We start from the raw sequence: 22,161 nt of genomic DNA on the forward strand, positions 1-22,161 counted from the left end.
TGACCATAACAGTCTCACTTCAAACTAAGTATTACAGGACACTACATAAAGCATCAATAAATTGGTTATTAACATTCTGCTGATTTATGAAGGTTCTCTCATGATCCACAAGTTACTGTAGGGTGTGAGGTATTTAAATGGGTTGATGGATCTGCAAAGCTTGCGTTTGTGTGTGTGTGTGTCAGAATCAACATTGTTTGGATTAGTCTAACCTGAGACTACCGCAACAGGTATTCCTCTTCTGTTCCCATCCTGGAGACCAGGGCTTGATTACAACCTGTTACAATGGTGCCAACATTTTGTGGCTGATCTTTGAGCGGGGGAGTGGGTGAATGCATCCAAGACCTGACTAGGCCCAGCACCACGCGTTATGGCTCGTTTTTGTTGTGTGCGAGTTTGTGTACTGAGGAACATGTAACTTGGTTCCAGATGAATGACACTTAATTTCTTTAGGTTTGTGTTTATTGGTGTAACGTCGTCCCCAGGCAATAACTGTGTGCAATAATACATTCGCAAAGTATTCAGACCCCTTGACATTTTTCCACATTTTGTTACGTTAAAGCCTTATTCTAAAATGGATTACATTGTTTCCCCCCTCATCAATCTACACCAATCTAGATCAATTTGAGAGGAGTGTGGATATGAGGGGATGTTCAGTGAGGAGGCAAGGGCCTGGTCAATGAAATTCCCCACAGCACCGGAGTCCACTAGAGCAGTAGCTATAACATACAGTGGGGCAAAAAAAGTATTTAGTCAGCCACCAATTGTGCAAATTCTCCCTTTTAAAAAGATGAGAGAGGCCTGTAATTTTCATCACAGTACACTTCAACTATGACAGACAAAATTAGGGAAAAAAATCCAGAAAATCACATTGTAGGATTTTTAATCAATTTATTTACAAATTATGGTGGAAAATAAGTATTTGGTCACCTACAAACAAGCAAGATTTCTGGTTCTCACAGACCTGAAACTTCTTCTTTAAGAGGCTCCTCTGTCCTCCACTCGTTACCTGTATTAATGGCACCTGTTTGAACTTGTTATCAGTTTAACCAGAAGGGGACTAGGGTTCCAATTTTGGAACACCCCCCCCCCCCCACGTTCAGCTGGAAGGTGGCGCATGGAACGCAAAAATATTCCTAAAAATATTTAACCTCCACACATTAACAAGTCCAATGGCTCAAATGAAAGATAAACACCTTGTTTATCTACCCAGCAAGTCAGATTTCTAAAATGTTTTACGGTGAAAACATAGCACATATTTATGTCAAACCACCACCGAAGACACAGCTAATTTGCATAGCCAAGTTGGAAAAAAATATGCAATCAACAAACGCAGGATTAAAAGAAAAATAATGCACTAACCTTTTGAAATCTTCATCAGATGACAGTAATATAACATGTTACACAGTACATTTATGTTTTTTTCAATAATATGCTATATATATATCCATAAATCTCTGTTTACAATGATGCATCGTTCAAAAAATGCTACTCAAATGTCCTGAGAAATGACGATAGCTCCGGCAGATAACGTCAGCTAACAAGGAATACACATCATAAACTTTGACTAAATATGCATGTTCCACATATATAGTTAGATACACTTCTTCTGAATGCAATCGCTGTGTTTCATTTATTTTTAACGTTACAGGTTTCGTTCACTAGGCTATACTATGAGTCGGCGCTCAAAAAGTAGCATTATGGCTCCTCTATCTTGGAGTCCACATAAACCCAAATTTACCACATAAATATTCCATTACCTTTGCTGTTCTTCCATCAGAAGACCTGGAAGGAATTATACTTACCAAAAACAGCGTTTAGTTTTGCAGTCTGTGTCTTTCGGTTCTCAAACACGACACATTTCGGTTGAAATGTAGCCAAAAGTCAAGTGGATGCGCACCAAAACGTCGAACTTACATATTATATGTCGATTAAACTTGTCAAACTAACTTCATAATCAAGCTTTAACATGTTATAAAGGTGTACAGCAATCGTGAGGACGAACAGAAACGCATGCATTGTATAATCGATCTTGGAACAAAGACAGGACCGGAGCAGAGCGCGCATAAAACTTTTGACAAAAACAAATTATGTTTACTATGGGCATGCAATTACTCCAGCGGGGGCAGTAGACAGCCCTATCCCCAACAGGTTTAAAAGACACCTGTCCACAACCTCAAACAGTCACACTCCAAACTCCACTATGGCCAAGACCAAAGAGCTGTCAAAGGACACCAGAAACAAAATTGTAGACCTGCGCCAGGCTGGGAAGACTGAACCTGCAATCAGTAAGCAGCATCGTTTGAAGAAATCAACTGTGGGAGCAATTATTAGGAAATGGAAGACATACAAGACCACTGATAATCTCCCTCGATCTGGGGATCCATGCAAGATTTCACCCCGTGGCGATAAAATGATCACAAGAACGGTGAGCAAAATTCCCAGTACCACACGGGAGGACCTAGTGAATGACCTGCAGAGAGCTGGGACCAAAGTAACAAAGCCTACCATCAGTAACACACTACGCCGCCAGGGACCCCAAATCCTGCAGTGCCAGACATGTCCCCCCGCTTAAGCCAGTACATGTCCAAGCCCGTCTGAAGTTTGCTAGAGAGCATTTGGATGATCCAGAAGAAGATTGGGAGAATGTCATATGGTCAGATGAAACCAAAATATAGCTTTTTGGTAAAAACTCAACTCGTCGTGTTTGGAGGACAAAGAATGCTGAGTTGCATCCAAAGAACACCATACCTACTGTGAAGCATGGGGGTGGAAACATCATGCTTTAGGGCTGTTTTTCTGCAAAGGGACCAGGACGACTGATCCGTGTAAAGGAAAGAATGAATTGGGCCATGTATCATGAGATTTTGAGTGAAAACCTCCTTCCATCAGCAAGGGCATTGAAGATGAAACGTGGCTGGGTCTTTCAGCATGACAATGATCCCAAACACACTGCCCAGGCAATGAAGGAGTGGCTTCATAAGAAGCATTTCAAGGTCCTGGAGTGGCCTAGCCAGTCTCCAGATCTCAACCCCATAGAAAATCTTTGGAGGGAGTTGAAAATCTGTGTTGCCCAGCAACAGCCCCAAATCATCACTGCTCTAGAGGAGCTCTGCATGGAGGAATGGGCCAAAATACCAGCAACAGTGTGTGAAAACCTTGTGAAGACTTACAGAAAACGTTTGACATCTGTCATTGCCAACAAGGGTATATAACAAAGTATTGAGATAAACTTTTGTTATTGACCAAATACATATTTTCCACCATAATTTGCAAATAAATTCATTAAAAATCCTACAATGTGATTTTCTGGATTTTTTTCTCAAAATTTTGTCTGTCATTATTGAAGTGTACCTATGATGAAAATTACAGGCTTCTCTCATCTTTTTAAGTGGAAGAACTTGCACAATTGGTGGCTGACTAAATACGTTTTGGCCCCACTGTATGAGGGACAGCCAGCTAGTGATATGGATTCTTGATAGGGTTTGGAGGAAAATGAGGATGGTGGAATACTCACACCAAACCCAAAACATGATCACGGGACCATCCCTCTGCTCCTGTGGACCCCGGGTTGGGACATATCAGACACTGCTGAAGCTGGTGCCCCTCCTGTCCGCAATAAGGACAGAGCCCCAGCTGTCTCCGATGGTGTCGCTCAGCCACGGGGAGGCGGGTGGCCTCTATTTCCATGGGTTCAGGCTCTGACTCAGATTGGTCAACGAAGGAGGGAGAGAGGTGATGGTGGTACCGACACTCCCACTGAAGGCTATCCATACGGATGGCCATCATGATAAGTGTGTCCAAGGAGAGGGTGTCATCTTGTCTGGATTTCCTCGCGCAACCTTCTTCGGAATAGGGTGCAAAGCGCCGACTCATTCCAGCTGTTGGATGTTGCCACTGTCCTGAAGGTGAGGGCATACTCCGCAGCGGTCTGGCCCTCTTGCCGTAGGTGGAGAAAACACTCATCTCCATCTCTGCCCTCTGGTGGATGGTCGAAGACCCCCCTCAACAGAGTCATGAACCCCTCATACGAATCCAGCTCCTCCTCTCCTCTCTCCCAGATGGCCGTAGTCCACTCCAATGCCCGTCCAGTCAGCAGGGAAATTACCATGGCAACCTTGGACCTCTCGGTGGTGGGGGCTCCCATCTGATGAGCGAAATAGAGGGAGCACTGGAGTAGGAAGCCATGGCATTCTGATGGAGTCCCATCGTATTTAACCAGGAGAGACAAACGGACCTCGCTGACCTGGATGGACTGCTGGATGGGCTGGGATACTGGCTCGCTGGGTCGACACGTAGGAGAGAATCCTCGGGAAACGACGAGACGTTGAAGAATGCCGAGGACCTCATCCATAGCCGCCCCCATTTGAGCCAGATGGTCGTTGTGTTGGCGAAGTAGGTCTTCCTGTTCACTGACCATCTGGGAGATGCCTTGATAAACTGCTGCTTCCATGAGATGAGGCTGTAATGAAGACACAGGGCATTAGGAAGCAAGTGCAGTTTGAGACGTAATGATACAAAAAAAAAGAGAAGCGTCTGGACATGAGAACATAAACAAATATAATAACACCTGACGGGAAATGACAACAGTGTACTATATTATAGGGGGAGTAATAAGGAAAGTGATCACGTCCTGGTGTTCCAAATGAGGTGCAGGTGTGCGTAATGAAGGGTTGCCAGGTGTGCATAGTGATGGGTTGCCAGGACCGGTGGTTAGTAGACAGGCGGGTTAGTAGACAGGCGACTTTGAGCACCAGAGAGGGGGAGCAGGAGTAAATGTGAGAGTCTTTTACTTGAACTCCGTGAAGGATTTATTTGGGCAGCAATTTCTGAGGCTGGTAACTCTAATGAACTTATCCTCTGCAGCATGGCTAATTCTGGGTCTTCCTTTCCTGTGGCGGTCCTCATGAGAGCCAGTTTCATCATAGCGCTTGATGGTTTTTACGACTGCACTTCAAGAAACTTTCTTGGAATTTTCCTGATTGACTGACATTCATGTTTTAAAATGATGATGGACTGTCATTTCTCTTTGCTTATTTGAGCTGTGCTTGCCATAATATGGAGTTGATATTTTACCTAATAGGGCTATCTTCTGTATACCACCCATACCTTATCACAACACAATTGATTGGCTCAAATGCATTCAATCAATCACATTTATTTATAAAGCCCTTTTTACATCAGCCGATGTCACAAAGTGCTATATAGAATCCCAGGCTAAAACCCCAAACAGCAAGCAATTCAGATGTAGAAGCATGGTGGCTAGGAAAACCTCCCCATAAAGGCAGGAACCTAGGAAGAAACCTAGAGAGGAACCAGGCTCTGATAAGTGGCCAGTCCTAATCTGGCTGTGCCAGGTGGAGATTATAACAGTACATGGCCAAGATGTTCAAACTTTCATAAATAATAATAATCACAGTAGTTGTAGAGGGTGCAACAGGTCAGCACCTCAGGAGTAAATGTCAGTTGGCTTTTCATAGCCAAGCATTCAGAGTTAGAGACAGCATGTGTGGTAGAGAGAGAGAGAGAGGGAGAGAGAGAGAGTTGAAAACAGCAGGTCCGGGTCAAGGTAGTAAGTCCGGTGAACAGATCAGAGTTCCATAGCCGCAGGCAGAACAGTTGACACTGGAGCAGCAGTACGACCAGGAAAAGAAGGAAAGAAATTCTACAAATGAACTTCTAACAAGGCACACCTGTTAATTGAAATACATTCCAGGTGACTACCTCATGAAGCTTGTTGAGAGATTGCCACGAGTGTGCAAAGCTGTCATGAAGGTAAAGGGTGGCTACTTTGAAGAATCTCATATATAACTTATATTTGGATTTGTTTAACACTTTTTTGGTTAGTACATGATTACATATGTATTATTTCACAGTGTTCATGTCTTCACTATTATTCTACACTGCAGAAAATAGTAAAAAATAAAGAAAAACAATGGAATGAGTAGGTGTGTGCAAACTTTTGACTGGTCCTGTATATCCATTGATTTGTGAAGAATATATCTTGCCTCATGAGGTTAGTTCAACTGTCACACTCCATGAGAACACAAAATATGAGCTTGTTTTTCTCCAATGCTTGTAAACATTGTATAGCTTCGTAGTTAAAACACACATTTTTATATCATGTAAGGTCAGTCATGGATGGTCATAGCTCTGTCTATTAATCTGAGTGTGGTTACGTTTCTCCAGGCCGATCCCTCAGTTTTTTACCAAAACAGAGGCAGGGCAACCATTTTGTAATTGTTTCATCTGTGGATTTGCACTTTAAACAGCTGCATATTATCAAGATATCAAAGTGTCACCAACAAAAAGGTGAACAATAGGCCTATAGCAAATGCAACATGGCATTCATTTTTCACATGTAACTAGCACTGCTATTCCATGAGCGCAGCATTTTCCCCCCCAATTTGAATCAACGATCCCAATCAGTCCTCCATGACAACAAAATCATAAACAACAGAGTAGAGCTGGATAATAAGTCCTTAGCTTTGGGGCTATGTATCAAGGCACAAGGCGAGACCCAAATTCAGACATAGGAGGCAGATGGTTGGAGTCTTTCAATGTTTATTAATCCAAAGGGGTAGGCAAGAGAATGGTCATAGACAGGCAAAAAGGTCAAAACCTGATCAAATCAAATCTCAAATCAAATTTATTTATGTAGCCCTTCGTACATCAGCTGATATCTCAAAGTGCTGTACAGAAACCCAGCCTAAAACCCCAAACAGCAAGCAATGCAGGTGTAGAAGCACGGTGGCTAGGAAAAACTCCCTAGAAAGGCCAAAACCTAGGAAGAAACCTAGAGAGGAACCAGGCTATGTGGGGTGGCCAGTCCTCTTCTGGCTGTGCCGAGTGGAGATTATAACAGAACATGGCCAAGATGTTCAAATGTTCATACATGACCAGCATGGTCGAATAATAATAAGGCAGAACAGTTGAAACTGGAGCAGCAGCACGGCCAGGTGGACTGGGGACAGCAAGGAGTCATCATGTGTAACGGCGTTCGTCTGTTGAAAGAAGAGAGTCGGACCGAAATGCAGCGTGTTGGTTAATCATGCCTTTAATGAATGAAAATGCGGTACATGAAATAACTGAAACTAAATACAAAAACAACAGAACGGAACGTGAAACTAATTACAGCCTATCTGGTGACTACAACATAGAGACAGGTACAAACACCCACGAAATACAAAGTGAAAGTCAGGCTGCCTAAATACGGTTCCCAATCAGAGACAACAACAAGCACCTGACTCTGATTGAGAATCGCCTCAGGCAGCCAAGCCTAACAACACCCCTAATCAGCCGCGATCCCAAATAATACAAACCCCAATACGAATACAACATATAAACCCATGTCACACCCTGGCCTACCCAAACATATAACAAAAACACAAAATACAATGACCAAGGCGTGACATCATGTCAGGTAGTCCTGAGGCATGGTCCTAGGGCTCAGGTCCTCCGAGAGAGAGAAAGAGAGAATTAGGGAGAGCACACTTAAATTCACACAGGACACCGAATAGGACAGGAGAAGTACTCCAGATATAACAAACTGACCCTAGCCCCCCGACACATAAACTACTGCAGCATAAATACTGGAGGCTGAGACAGGAGGGGTCAGAAGACACTGTGGCCCCATCCGATCAGAGTCCAGGAGGTACAGAGTGGCAGACAGGCTCGTGGTCAAGGCAGGCAGAATGGTCAGGCAGGCGGGTACAAAGTCCAGAAACAGGCAAGGGTCAAAACCGGAAGGACTAGAAAAAGGAGAACCCAAAAAGGTGGAGACAATACCATGAACTGGTGAAACAGATCAGGGCGTGACATTATGCTCAGGTAAAACATTTGGCTAATCTATACTTCCATTTGTCAAAGTCCTATTCTTGAAGATCAAGGGAAATAAGATTTATTGGAATGACTGGAATTCTGATAGAGTTTGGTTTTTAATGTAAAGAGATAATTTAATCATATTATTATATGTAGTAGAAAGCGGTGGGTTAGAAGAAGCCTACATAACCAATACATAAAGTAAAATTTAACAACCATATATGGCCAGCTATGTCAACTTTAACGTTGATTTATCCTGAAATATAGACAGGTGTGTGCCTTTCCAAATAATTTCCAATCAATTGAATTTACCATAGGCGGACTCCAATCAAGTTGTAGAAACATCGCAAGGATGATCAATGGAAACAGGATGCACCTGAGCTCAATGTCGAGTCTCATAGCAAAGGGTCTGAATAATTAGGTAAATAATACATTTGCAAAAATGTCTAGAACCCTGTTTTCGCTTGAGGATTTTTTATTTATTTAATCCGTTTTAGGCTGTAACGTAACAAAATGTGGAAAAAGGGAAGGGGTCTGAGCACTTTCTGAATGCACTGTAAGCCTGGGGTATCAACCATTCAAAGTTGGCCTGAGTGGGAGTCACCATAGAATTCTATAGGAATTACCTTACTGAGTAAAGTATGTGTTTTCGTCATTACTTAAAACAGTCAAAAATGCATAATTATGGCTAAACCCTGCCCGTTTCCACAAGTTATCTTCTTAAAATTTGATTTTAAACATAACCCTAACTTATGATGGCCAAGTTTGATGCGTTGGTCCACCAGACCTTCCGTGCATTTGGGCGGGAGTGTCTGGGAAATAGATTAGGAGTAATGTGGCTAACATGACATCACTTTAGATCATATGCCATCCTTCAGCACAACACCCTCACCCACATGTTTATATAATATTCAACATAGTGGGTTATGTCACATTTTTATGCCACATTATGAACCCTTTATAAAGCATGGCATACGGTTATAGATGCTATGTAACACATTTATTCAGTGCTTATGAAGGCATCATGAAGGCTTTATGAAGCTTTTATAAGCTGACAATAATTTAAAGCGGTACCAAAATGGATGTTCTTTGCCGGACAAGAATTGTCCTGACTTTCAAGAATGTCTGAAATGCTTCACCTTGCTATTCTGGTTGGCTAGCTAGTTTCGTCATCCAATTATTTCAGATCTACAGGAGTGCGAGATTCACCACGACATGGTCTAGCCTTGACGGCCTATGCAGTGCGTTATCTGTGGTGATACGTTAGGCACATGATAATTATTAGAATATGGCAAATATTAGTCAATTATTGCATTCTATCCATGCTGGCTTTTGTGGCCTACATGAGACATTAAACAGATATGTGGAAGGGCACACAGTACAGCTGTCATCAATGTATTATCGCACAATTTGCCAAAATGGGTAATGGAATCACTTCAACTACAAACATTTTATTTAACACTGTAGGTTTTTGTGAAAAAGTTATTTTATTAGGTGTGACATTCTTACGTCCAGCTGACAGAACGCACCCTAGCAGGCAATTGTCTCGTCTATTTTCTATGTGAACTTTCTAAATGTCAACAAACAATCCCTGGACATGTTAATGGAAACATAGCTACAGTGTGTCGTGGAGTCTGTTCCTTCGATAGATAATAACCAACCTCCTTAAAATGTTTTGGGTAGTTTGGATCCTGGATGCTGATTGGTTGAAACTGCATTCCAGCCATGTGTATATCAGCCATATACTGTACCAAGGCTATGATGCTAAAATACCTGTTTACTGTTCTATCTGAAGAATGACTATGCTTACAGTACATAAGAATGTCATCATATTCCTGTTGCTTTCTGAATCTTCTCTTGGATGTATCTCAATTCAGACATAATACAATAGCCGTAACTCTATCCCGCGCAACTGAGCACATTTCTTTCGTTCATCCTCCATCATGTATAGTGCTAGCTATTATAATTAATTGCCTGTTTTATTAGTTATAATATGGCATATGGAATGGATAAGCAGCTGATCATTTATAATCAACCCTGCTAGACAAAGCATGATTAGAATATTCTGTTAAATAGGCCTAAGTATTATTGCTGATGGGTTTTTCCCATGGACGTGATCTGGAATCATTAAAATACAATAATATTCTCTTTCATTTGGATTGAAGTGGTAGCTCGCTCTTCATTTTAAAAGTGAAACACATTGGATTGATTTTTGATGAAAAGGATGTAATCTGTTTTAACCTGTCATCTGCCTGACTGAAGTGCGTTAGGAAAAAGCTCTGGCACATTACGCAAATTCAGACAGCTACATCATCTTGTATAACACTTCAACCAAATCTCCCTCAGAACAAATAGTACGGCAATTTGCCATTCTGCCATCATCTATTTCTCAAGAGTGAGCTTTTTTCTGCCGTTTGTCATTGAAAGAACCACACTGGTTTTATCACACTATTTAAAAGTATGTTTTCTCCACCAAAGTTTTTGGCTTTGGAGTTGTCTGTACCAGAGTACACAGCCTAGTAGTGCCTCTGATTAGCGTACGAGGCTCCAGTCCAGTCTCTTCCTCGTCAGTCCCTTTCCTCTCAACCCGGATTCTGCTCTCAGTGTTGCTCTGATGTGCTGCCATCAAATGGCTGCTGCCTAGACCATAGAAATAGAATCACTAGACACAGCCGATGGTAATGAGCTCAGCTGGGACGCAACGCTGGTCTGGAGAGATAGTGCACTGTGCAGGGGACACTTTGATGCTTTGTCCCAAATGGCACCCTGTTCCCTGTTTGCAGTGCACTACTTTTGACCGGAGATTTATGGGCTCTGGTCAAAAGTTGTGCACTAAATAGGAGGATAAGGTACCATTTTGGACATACCCTGGGACTCTGATCTAGACTAGAGACCTCAGCATGGTCAGCCTGCCTGTGTAGAGCCTGCCCATCCTACAATACACAGCTCTGAACTAGGTAGTTAGCAGCTGAATATTTTAAATTCCTTCTCTGGAACGTTTTTGTTTTCTCTCCCTTCTGTCTTTTTGGATGAGCTTCTTCAAATGGATGGGATTGATTTATGGGACAGTTGTGTGACTGCAAATGTGTATTTTCTCCTCAATTGCTTAGCGAGAGAGATTCCATTTGTCTTTCAAGTTCAGCTATTTTGAAACAATCCTGTATTCAAGGCTTAAAAGTTTAACCCTCAATGATTGTGGATTTCAGATGATGCTGCTGGCTAAGCCAGTCCAACATTCATTTTATTCAGTGACCTTTAGAAATGGGCAAGTTTGCTTTTTGAGCTCTTGAAATTAAACTGTTAATACTAATGTATCCATTTCAAAAGATGTTAGAAGTGTATGGACGGTCAGTCAACAACAGGAGTTTAATTCAAGTGTTACATATGTAATGACTCACTAGGCGTGGCTGGTAGGATGGCAATGATGAGAATCAATGCATATTTGTCCAAATTAAACGGTTCACAAAAAGGAAGATAAACTGTCAATCAAAACACTCCCACACACAGGGGATAAACTTATTTTAGGCTGGAATTTATCTTTGAAGATTAAATAGATTGTGCTTTTCTGCCAACATAAGTTAATGTCCGTGGCCTTCCATCAGATGCCCGGCAAGCTCAGCCTCCGGCATCCAGCCAGGAGCTTCTCCTTTGCTGAACTGAGTCTATGTCTACACTTGACACTTACATGCAACTTCCGCTATCTAAATACTATTATACTATTATTATCAGATTTAGCCTGTACCACCGTTTGCAGAATGAATATTTGCATTTGAATAATCCGGACACAATGTGGACACAGTAGACACATTTAAATGTAGGTGTAGACGCATGAAGTGTTAGGAATTCCACCATCAGAACTCCATGATCAGAATACAAAGGATGCATGAACTGTCAAGTCTAGATACGGCCTGAAACAGCACCTTACATGCCCCCCATGTGTGTTGCAGCCTAACGAGGCTGAGTGGCTTTAGGTGCAGGCTGTGGCACTGCAGCCTAACTTGCTGCAGCCTAAAAATGCTGGTTGTGGGGCGTCTTACACTCCAAACAATGGCTTTCCCCTGCCACATATAATATAAATTATTATATTTTGTAACATTATTTTAGCAAATGCCCAACCCTTTTCCCCTGAATTATATAGGTGCCACTCTCTCTTAAATCCATAAATGATCAAGTTAGAGCAGAGCGCTGTACCCCTTGAGAATGATTTACATTGAATTGTTGACTCACAATTTTCAATCAATCATTCAGTAAACAAAAGTTCCATTCTGTCTTCCTAAACTATTTCCACTCTCTAGTTGTTGTATACACATTTTCCCAGCTTTCAGCTTCATCTGTTTTTCTATTATTCCAAGCATAGTATTCCTTGTGAACATTTTTCTCTGTGTGTAGATGGATCTTTCCCCTCTTTGAGAATAACGTAGATAGATGGATATAGAGAGAGAGAGCAAGAGAAGGGAGACAGACACAGAGAGAGCAAGAGAGACAGAGAGAGTGAGAGAAAAAATAGAGAGATTGCCTAGCCCAGGACAGTCTAGTCGTCTCTTCTTATCTCTCTGTGTGGTCCAGGCCCCTGTAGCTGCTGAATGAATCAGACTGCAGTGTCAAACCTTTTCTAAGCCAGAAGGGGCACCTTGACGACAGCCAAATGTGAATCGGCAGCACATGTCGACGTCCTCTTGGACTCTTGTCCAGCTTCACAGCTTAACACCTTCCATTACGAATTACAGCCCACCTTTTATAACCCCAACATCTGCCAGTCGCTCCTGCCACACTGCCCCCTGTAATATCTGCACTAACCCTCTCTCTTTATCCAGATGTTTCTGTCTCTCTGTCTTTCTCTCTATTCTCCCTCTCTCTGTTTCTCTCTCTATTTCTCTCTCCTTGTTTCTCTCACTCTCTTTCTCTTTCTGTCTCTCTTTCTTTCTCTCTCTCCAGTTACACAGGCCCTGCTCCGACTGATTTGCTGCTGACAGTTCCCGGTCAGTCGGTCAGAGCATGGGAGTAAACAGTGTGGAGAGAGAAGCAGGGTATGAGAGGCAGGCGGCACTCCTGCTAATTTGATTGTCAGCATAAGGCAATTCAGACCCATTTAGCTCAAATGCAGCACAGTGCTTATTCTCACACCTCAGTTCCTACATTGTTTTTAGTCAAAATTGCCAATATGCCCTGAAATAACCTGGTGTAGAACTGAGGGGTAACTCTAATGATGCAGACAATGGCAGCTGCTGTGATGTGATACTGAGCTGTGCATACAAAAGAGACCTACAATTTATCGGAGAGCGAGATGTCTTTGCATTCTCTTTTATCAATTTAAAATGAATATTTTTCGGCATCTCATTTATAATATTCAACCCACTGTAATTATAGCTCTGTATCCGACAGCAAAATCCATTGACGTAATGAATTGATTGTCAAGGAGGGAGAACTGGAACATGCTAATTGCGTGCGCTGAGCAGTGGTGTGCTATGTGTGTATAGCTCCTAGGTGCCTTGTTCCGTTTCACACAAAATGACGGTCTCAAATGGCACCCCATTTCCTATTTAGTATACTTTTGACCAAAGTAGTGCACTATATTGGGAATAGGGTTCCATTTGGGATACAGTTAATGGTGTTTTCTTTTAGACATTCCAGGGTCAGAGAGGGAGATAGGCTTGTAGCTCTGGCATTAAATGACTCTAATGCTGATGGACAAGGACAATGTCGGTGCCCAGACGCCCACTGGTATCTGGCCAACAATGCTGTCGAGGAGGGGACTAAGACAAGATGCTCCTCAGACCTTGCTGCCCACTGATGCTTTTGCTTTCTAAACAGTGTTGGTAGAGGTTGTGTCCCAAATAGCATCCTATTTCCTACATAGTGCACTACATTTTACTAGAGCGTAGGGTTCTATATAGTGCACTATATAGGGAGTAGGATGCCATTTGGGATGCAAGCAGAGTGATTAATAATGCATCTCTACATTATCTGCTTTGCTAAGCTGAGACATACAGAGAGAACTGAGACATAGAGAGAGCTGAGACAGGCAGAGGAGAGGGGCTGAGGAGAGCCGATAGCCTCTTAAAGCCTATCATTTATGGTGTTTGTCCTGTGGAATTTGCACTCACTGTCTACTTGGGCTAGCAAAATGGTGCTGCACTCAGCCGATTACCAGACTGGGGGGGGGGGGGGGGGGTTGGTTAGTTCTGCGGCAGTCAGACATTCTGGGATCTGACAGGTTTTTTCCTCGTTCACGTCAGTTGGGTGCTTTAGCCCTCCGCTCCTCTCCTATTCCACACTGGAGCTCTGAATGTCAGCCTCCCTCCCCTGCTGATGCAACAGCTTACAGGCACTGTGCCGCCTGCCGCTAGCTGCAACTCAGAGCCAAGGTCACATTATTTTCAAGAACAAGCAACACAAAATGCCTAAAGGTGAAAAGGCAGTCTGGAACAAGTTCATCCTGTACTATGATTTAATGGGACAATTCAAATGAAATAATTCAGAGGGTTACCAAGATTAGAACAGACTGTTATATAAACCCAGGGATTGTTCCCATTTGAACTTGTGGACCACAGCAACTGTGCATTGAAAAACCCAGGTTCCTGGCCTTCATCGCGATGGGCATGAATTGTGTGACTCAAGTAGAACGCAGGTCACAGAAAATGTACATTGTTAGTGGGATGGGGTGGGTATTGTAGTATGCTGTATGTTGTTTGGGAGTGTTTTTTCCTTTTTATTCCTTTCATATATCTTTGTTTATCTGGGGTGCGTCTTGCAATCCAACCTGTGAGAGAAGAAATACAACATTTGGTGTCTGTAATGCACTTTTAATATTGGATGCCAATTGTCGTTAAACCCCAACAAAGAAGAACAACTCCTGTGGGCACCACAACTATGTGAGAGGACACAAACGCTGGCTGTGTGTGAGCTGTTTGGCCAGCCAACCCACTGCACTACAGAGAACTTTAACTTTGAACAGCTTGTGCTGAACTTTTTTTTGGTATGGTGCAAACACTCACTTAATTGGTGTTGTTTCATAAGTATCTGAAGTGATGCTAAATAACCTATCGGTGTGACATTGATTTATGTTCTGATTAATGAGCTAGGCCTTTTCTTTTAAAGTTACTACCTGAATATCTTATTTGTATATCCTGTTTTGCCTGCAACCCTGCCTCCTCCACCATGGGTGTATTCATTACATCTTGCAATAATAAACAATTTACCGTTTAAGATCCAAACTGAAGGAACCTACCTCAATTTGTCTAATAAAACCTGTTGTTTCCATTACAAACCGTTTTCCGTTTGGAGTAAACGGTTTCTGATGCAAAACGTTTCGCAACAGAATAAAAGCTTTCCAACAGAATAAGCATAATCAATACACCCCTGTCCTTCAGGTCTGAAACACGCCCGCTGGCAAGTGCCTAACTCCACACTTTACCATACTGGTGACAACCAGACAAAGCAATTTGAATTGAATGTGAATCCTAAAATCTGTATTGAGGCAAAGGTGTAGTGCATTTAGGAAAACTATTATATTTAGGAAAACAGCTCACTTCTTGCAATTCTACACATTTTGCCACGAAGAGAGAAAAATGTGTAGTTCTATAGCTAATCTCATGCTATTCTATTCTGAGGCTGAGGGATCATTTTTTTCAGTTTTAACGCTAATTTCCTGCTATTTTACACATTTTGCCATGAGGCCAAGAGGACATTATGCAGTTTTAAAGCTAATTTCCTATAATTAACAAAAACAATGTTGAGGGCTGCGGTGGTGTATCCTACGCCACTGTATCGGGGAGTTTACGGAGGTAATTGCCTTTGTCCTCTAACACATTCCTCACTCCTCCTCACCTTTCTTATTGTTTATTTGATTCATTTTCTGTATCTGTTACTCCAGGCTACACAAATAAATAATCCGGAGCAACTGGCTCCATCCCCGGGCTCATGATTTATTTACACATAATGATGGATAGAAATAGAAAAAGGAGAGAAATGTATAGGCTGCCCTAAATCTAGCGATACGGTTTATCGCTAGACCGTATATGTAACGGGTTTCTTCTTCCTCCTCCTCCTCTGAGGAGTAGTAGGAAGGATCAGAGGACCAAAATGCAGCGGGGTATGTATCCATAATATAATTTAATGAGACTGAATACAAAATACAAAAGAACAAGAGAATCAATGAAAATGAAAACCGAAACAGTCCCGAATGGTGCAAACACTGAAACGGAAAATAATCACCCACGAAACACAAGTGGGAAAAGGCTACCTAGGTATGATTCTCAATCAGAGACAACTAACGACACCTGCCTCCGATTGAGAACCATACCAGGCCAAACGCAAAAGACAACATAGAAAAAGGAACATAGATAACCCACCCAACTCACGCCCTGACCATACTAAAACAAAGACATAACAAAAGAACTAAGGTCAGAACGTGACAGTATACCTGCCTATTTCCTGTAGGTCAACACATACACAACCACTTTTCCTAAACAGGTGTTATGTCAGCATATTTGTTTAATTGAGGCTAGTGATTTGGAGATGGCAATAAGGTATGCATGCATCATTTTGGGATAACCATACATCAGACAAATAACTGGATACGTCTAAACCTTTGTATAAAGACATTACAGACATAAGGGATATTTTTCCATGTTTTGATTGAGCTCAGATTATTTAGGTATGTGGTGATATTTCCCTTTAAATGTTGGCCTTAAAGTATAGTGTGTAGGCATATATACTGTATGGGGTGTTTAAAAGATTATAGCTTTTGCGTCACAAATAAAATAAGATGGTACCCTCTCCCCAATATAGTGGACTACTTTTGACTCTGTGGTGCCATTTGGGACGCAGCCCTGGTCTCTCCTGCTGACCACTGCTCAAGTCATTAGAATTGCCTCTGGGAGGAGTAGAATTTCTGAGGGAGACTTGGTCAATTTTCTGGAAACAGAGCCAATTAAAGATGGTGAGCCACATGATTATTACTCATTACAGATCACAGTCAGGTCACATAACCTGGCCGTAAAATCATACTGCAGATTCTTCACTTACATTTTCTATGACAAATGTATCTTATGCAATCAGTTCAATTATTGATTGTTTTAGAGAAACGTTTCACTTGTATCGTTCAATGATTGAAGTTTAAGTAACCGGGTATTTTAATCAGTTCCATCCCCCCCCCCCCCCCCCCCCCCCCCAAAAAGGGTTACCATAGTTTATACCTACTGGACATCTCTGCTGTTCTGTCATGTCATGCCTAATGAAGACTCCACAAAGTCAATAAGGATGAGCTGAGCATGAGTGTTCCCAAATCTGCAATGTGAGCTCTCTAATGACAGCATGGCTGAATTAATAATAGAGAGAGCAGAGCAGAAGTAGAGAGAAGAGAGACGAGAGGGAGAGATCAAGAGCAGAAAGGGTGCAGTCCAACCCCTCAAAGAGCATCTTGCCGTCCCCTTCCAAATCTCCCCCAGCTGAAGTTCAATCATTTATTTATATTTATAAACTTGGTGGTTTGAGCCCTGAATGCAGATTGGGTGAAAGCTGTGTTATATCAGACCATATACCACGGGTATGACAAAATATCTATTTGTACTGCTCTATTTACGTTGGTAACTAGTTTATATTAGCAATAAGGTACATCGGGGGTTTGTGGTTTATGGCCAATATACCACAGTTCCTAAGAATAGCCCTTACCCGTGGTATATTTGCCATATACCTCACCCCCTCGTGCCTTATTGTTTAATTATACCACACCATTGATAAATAATCCTTTCCTTTCTGATTAGTTTGAAGGGCATTCAAGAGTGTGCATTATTTCCCTATAATGCACGGTATAATTGCACGGTTTAATTGAAGGACTATGACGTTCATTCTTACATGTTCTATTTTTGAGCTGCTTTTGAAACCAAAAGTTGAATTGAAAACATTATTGGCATTGTTGAATTCGATTTTCATAATAGCAAGCTAGGATGACGTTTTGGTTAGCTATAAGCTAGCAAGTCTGTTTGTTTGGTTACCAAGGCAATAGTAGCGATCTAGCTAGTTAGTCAACTTGATAGCTACTTCAGTGGATGTTGTCACATTTCTACTGGCAAATTGATACATTTCTAGTGGCAAATATGTTAATTAATAGCCCTGGTATAAAAGGGATAATCAATTCAAGGCTCTATGAGTTGTCTGGAAAAATTGCAACACATCTTGCACCACATGTTAGCGAAGTGGAACACACCTTCCACGTTGTGCATTATTTTCCAGAGAACACATAAGCCCCTCGTTGATTATCCCTTGCGAATTTCCAAGATAAATACTATCAGGGTATTCAGTCGTGTTGATTTATTTACTATTGCCTTGACGTGGTTTCGACCTGCTACCTGAAAATGGGATTATTGATTCAACATAAAATTCAGTTATGACTTCCTGCTGGATGGAGGAAAAAACCCACTCTGCATTTGTTACTGCCATCACAGTGCTTGATATAATGAAATATTGATTAAACAGCTATCAAAGTATGAAATTACAATTTCATTTAGTTTCTCCATTATGTCCCTTCATTGCACTTGAAGCATTCGGGCATATTATATCCTGCAATTTCACATTTATATCATCTTACCCGGAATTCCTCATTTGAAATGCCTCCAACCCAGTGTTATATTTCATGCTGTTGTTTGTCTGTCCTCTCTCCCACCAGATGAAGTCTACAGAAGTGGACCAAGGGCTTTTCACAGACACCTACTGTAAAGTGTGCAGCGCCCAGCTCATCTCCGAGTCCCAGAGGGTTGCCCACTATGAGGTGAGGAATACTTACTATTCTACAGTAATTCCTCTCAACCCCCACCATGCAGAGTTAGAGACCAGACACACCATAATGAACATCAGTTGTGCGCAGTAGATCACCTGCACAAACTGTGGTGATTCATTCATCGTGTAGAATAATAGTCGATGTTCTGTGGTGAGAGGCAATAGGACGACCGCCCGCTGTGCATGGTCAATGTTCATATTAGTCTGTCTTGTCAAGATGAGCGAGGGAGACAGAGGTTTAAGCAGTGATCGAACCCCAGTCTCCAGGGGCCATAGATGGTCTGAGGTTGGCAGTGCTATGGCTAAACCAACCACCAGCACATCCCTCATCAGTTTACCAGACAATCCAACCATTATTAACCAAGGCTTAGGTCATGCTGTTTGTTCTGTGTCAGTCAGCACCACTCAGCAGCAGAAATCGCAAACGGCAGAGGGCTGCAGTTTTAAAATGTCAATAAGCACGACTCACCTGGATTCACCCAATTATTCTTAATTATTTAGTTAAAGTGCTGACAAACAGCAAACACTGCCAGGCCCCATTGCCTTCCATGACCACCATGTTTGTCGACAACCAGGTATTGCAGAAGAGGCTCTCTTTCCGTGTGTTTCAGCAGTGCTTGAGTTTGGCCAGTGCTCACTAGACTGAAGTACGAACACCTTGAATTTTCTTCTGCTTGACCACCTTCACCTCTTATACAAATCAAATGTTATTGGTCACATACACATATTTAGCAGATGTTGCCAGCAGCATACCACCCTGCATACCACTGCTGGCTTGCTTCGGAAGTTAATCAGGGTTGGTCCTGGTCAGTCCCTGGATGGGAGAGCAGGTGGTGTTGGAGGGCAAGTAGGAGTCACTCTTTCCTCTGGTCTAAAAAATAGCCCAATGCCCCAGGGCAGTGATTGGGGACACTGCCCTGTGTAAGGTGCCGTTAAACGGGTGTCCTGACTCTCTGAGGTCATTAAAGATCCCATGGCACTTGTCGTAAGAGTAGGGGTGTTAACCTCTGTGTCTTGGCTAAATTCCCAATCTTGCCCTGAAACCATCACGGTCACCTAATAATCCCCAGTTTACAATTGGCTCATCCCCCTCCTCTCCCTTGTAACTATTCCCCAGGTCGTTGCTGTAAATGTGAACGTGTTCGCAGTCAACTTACCTGGTAAAATAACGGGGGGAAAAAATAAAAATAAAATGTTATTGCGGGTGTATCGAAATGCTTGTACAGTAGAAGGGCTCAGATAATTTCAAATTAAAATGTGTTCCGGCACTTGTTTCTTTCTAGTCCAAGCACAGCGGCGGCTGGCTATCGGGAGGTAACTGGTCTATTCTGTACTCCAGATGCTGCCTTTCACTCACTGTCACACAGAGTCAGATGGCCAGAACACATTGTCTGACTGCAGGGCCCATGGTGCATCCATATGGACATCAGGAATAATAGGAGCTGAAAGGACTCGTGTAACACTTCCTTCATGCGGTTTAAGTATTTATCTGAGTGCTTGCCCTACCCACAACGGACTGTTGGTCACTGAGTTTGCTACCGTTGCAACTACTCCTGATCGCTCTGATGCAACGTTACACTCGTTGCTGCTATTTCTGATAGCTATGAAATGTGCTATCTGAGTGATTCCTCATGAAACTGGAACAAAAAAAAGACTGTGATTTGGGGGATTTGTACGACATGTAATCCGTAGAAGGGTCCTTTGGAGGAAGGATTGTTGACATATATTTGATATTTGTATCTTAAAGCATAATTTCTGAATAATTGAAGTTGGAATATTTGTGACATTTTGGCCTCACTCAGGCCTCTTTTAAAACTCATAATGTTTCATCTGTAGGTGCTACAAAGCAAAGGTTGATGTCATATGAAGCTTTACCACTTTCTCTGTAATATTTATTTCAATAACACATCTCTTACATACATTTATGAATATAGAAAAATTAAAATGTGAACAGTTTTTTGATTTGGAATTTTTTTCTATATATCTTCAAATATAATATACCCTATGGGTATATCAACGTTTCAGAGTGGGCTATCTGCTACTTTTAGAGTTATGATCCAATTTGTAAACATTACCAACAGAGTGAAAGTGAAAAATTTATTAAAAATGGTTGCCCTCTGCTGGTAATTTGCAGGATGTGCGATGATAAAATTAAAAGGAGGGCTGTGATTGGTTACGTTGCCTACTATAACAATGTCTTTGTATAAAATGGGCCAGAACTTTTTTTTAAACGGATGTCCCACTCTGGAACTTTGATATGCCCGTGGAGTATATTATGTTCAACAATACATTTAAAAGTTAGCCAAATCAAAAATGGTATATTTTCAATATTCATATTAATAATTTTCAATATTAATACATTTATATAAGAAACGTGTTATTGAAATTATAATACTACTCATATTACAGAGCAAGCTGTAAATCTTCAAATAACACTAACTTTTACTTTGTGGCACATACAGATGACATATAATGGATATTATGGAGTCTTAAAGGAGGCCGGGGTAAGGCCAAAATGTCACAAATATTCCAACTTTAATATATTATATCTCAATAATGCTTTAAGATACAAATATCAAATATATGTCAACATTCCTTCCTCCAGAGGAACCTTCAATGGATTAAATATAGTGAAAACCACCAAAAGTCATGGTCTTTTTTGGCTCTAGTTTTGTGAGGAATCAGCCATCTATACTTTGATCGTGTTTTAGATCATGTATTATTCCCAAATAATTTTATCCCCCATTCTCTGATTAGTCTGTGTTAATATGAGACTTAGTATGTTCAGAGTTCAGACAGTGTGCAGTCTATTGGGGTTGAGTGAGGATGAGGACCGACTGTGTTTAGGCTGCTGGGATTGAAAGAAGATGAGGATTACACCAATCAATCAATCAAATGTATTTATAAAGCCCTTTTTACATCAGCCGATGTCACAACGTGCTATTCAGAAACCCAGTCTAAAACCCCAAACAGCAAGCAATGCAGGTGTAGAAGCACGGCGGCTCGGAAAAACTCCCTAGAAAGACCAGAACCTAGGAAGAAACCTAACTAGAAACCAGGCTCTGAGGTATGACCAGTCCTCTTCTGGCTGTGCCCGGTGGAGATTATAACAGTACATGACCAAGATGTTCAAACGTTCATAGATGACCAGCAGGGTCAAATAATAATCACAGTAGTTGTAGAGGGTGCAACAGGTCAGCACCTCAGGAGTTAATGTCGGTTGGCTTTTCATAGCCAAGCATTCAGAGATGCAGGTGCGGTAGAGAGAGAGAGTCGAAAACAGCAGGTCCAGGACAAGGTAGCGCGTCTGGTGAACAGGTCTGGGTTCTATAGCTGCAGGCAGAACAGTTGAAACTGGAGCAGCAGCAGGTGGACTGGGGACAGCAAGGAGTCATCAGGCCAGGTAGTCTTGAAGCATGGTCCTAGGGCTCAGGTCCTCTGAGAGAAGAGAGAAAAGAGAGAGAAAGAGAGAGACGCCTCCGAAGTTTGGGTAGGCAGGTTGGAATGTTTATCCGACTGGATAAAAAAATGTATAATAATAATAATAATCATTATGTCCCCCCC

At 41.9% G+C, this 22,161-nt stretch overlaps 1 protein-coding gene across 1 annotated transcript in view; it reads left to right on the forward strand.

Moving 5' to 3' along the window:
• zmat4a (zinc finger, matrin-type 4a) overlaps positions 1 to 22,161 on the forward strand; it is a 165,815-nt gene that overhangs the window by 20,440 nt on the left and 123,214 nt on the right. The window contains exon 2 of the mRNA XM_046346910.1: positions 18,488 to 18,589. Coding sequence (XP_046202866.1) covers positions 18,488 to 18,589 — 102 coding nt within the window. The remainder of the gene's footprint in view (positions 1 to 18,487; positions 18,590 to 22,161) is intronic.

The sequence above is a fragment of the Oncorhynchus gorbuscha genome, linkage group LG04 (assembly GCF_021184085.1).
Source record: "Oncorhynchus gorbuscha isolate QuinsamMale2020 ecotype Even-year linkage group LG04, OgorEven_v1.0, whole genome shotgun sequence".
NCBI lineage: Eukaryota > Metazoa > Chordata > Actinopteri > Salmoniformes > Salmonidae > Oncorhynchus > Oncorhynchus gorbuscha.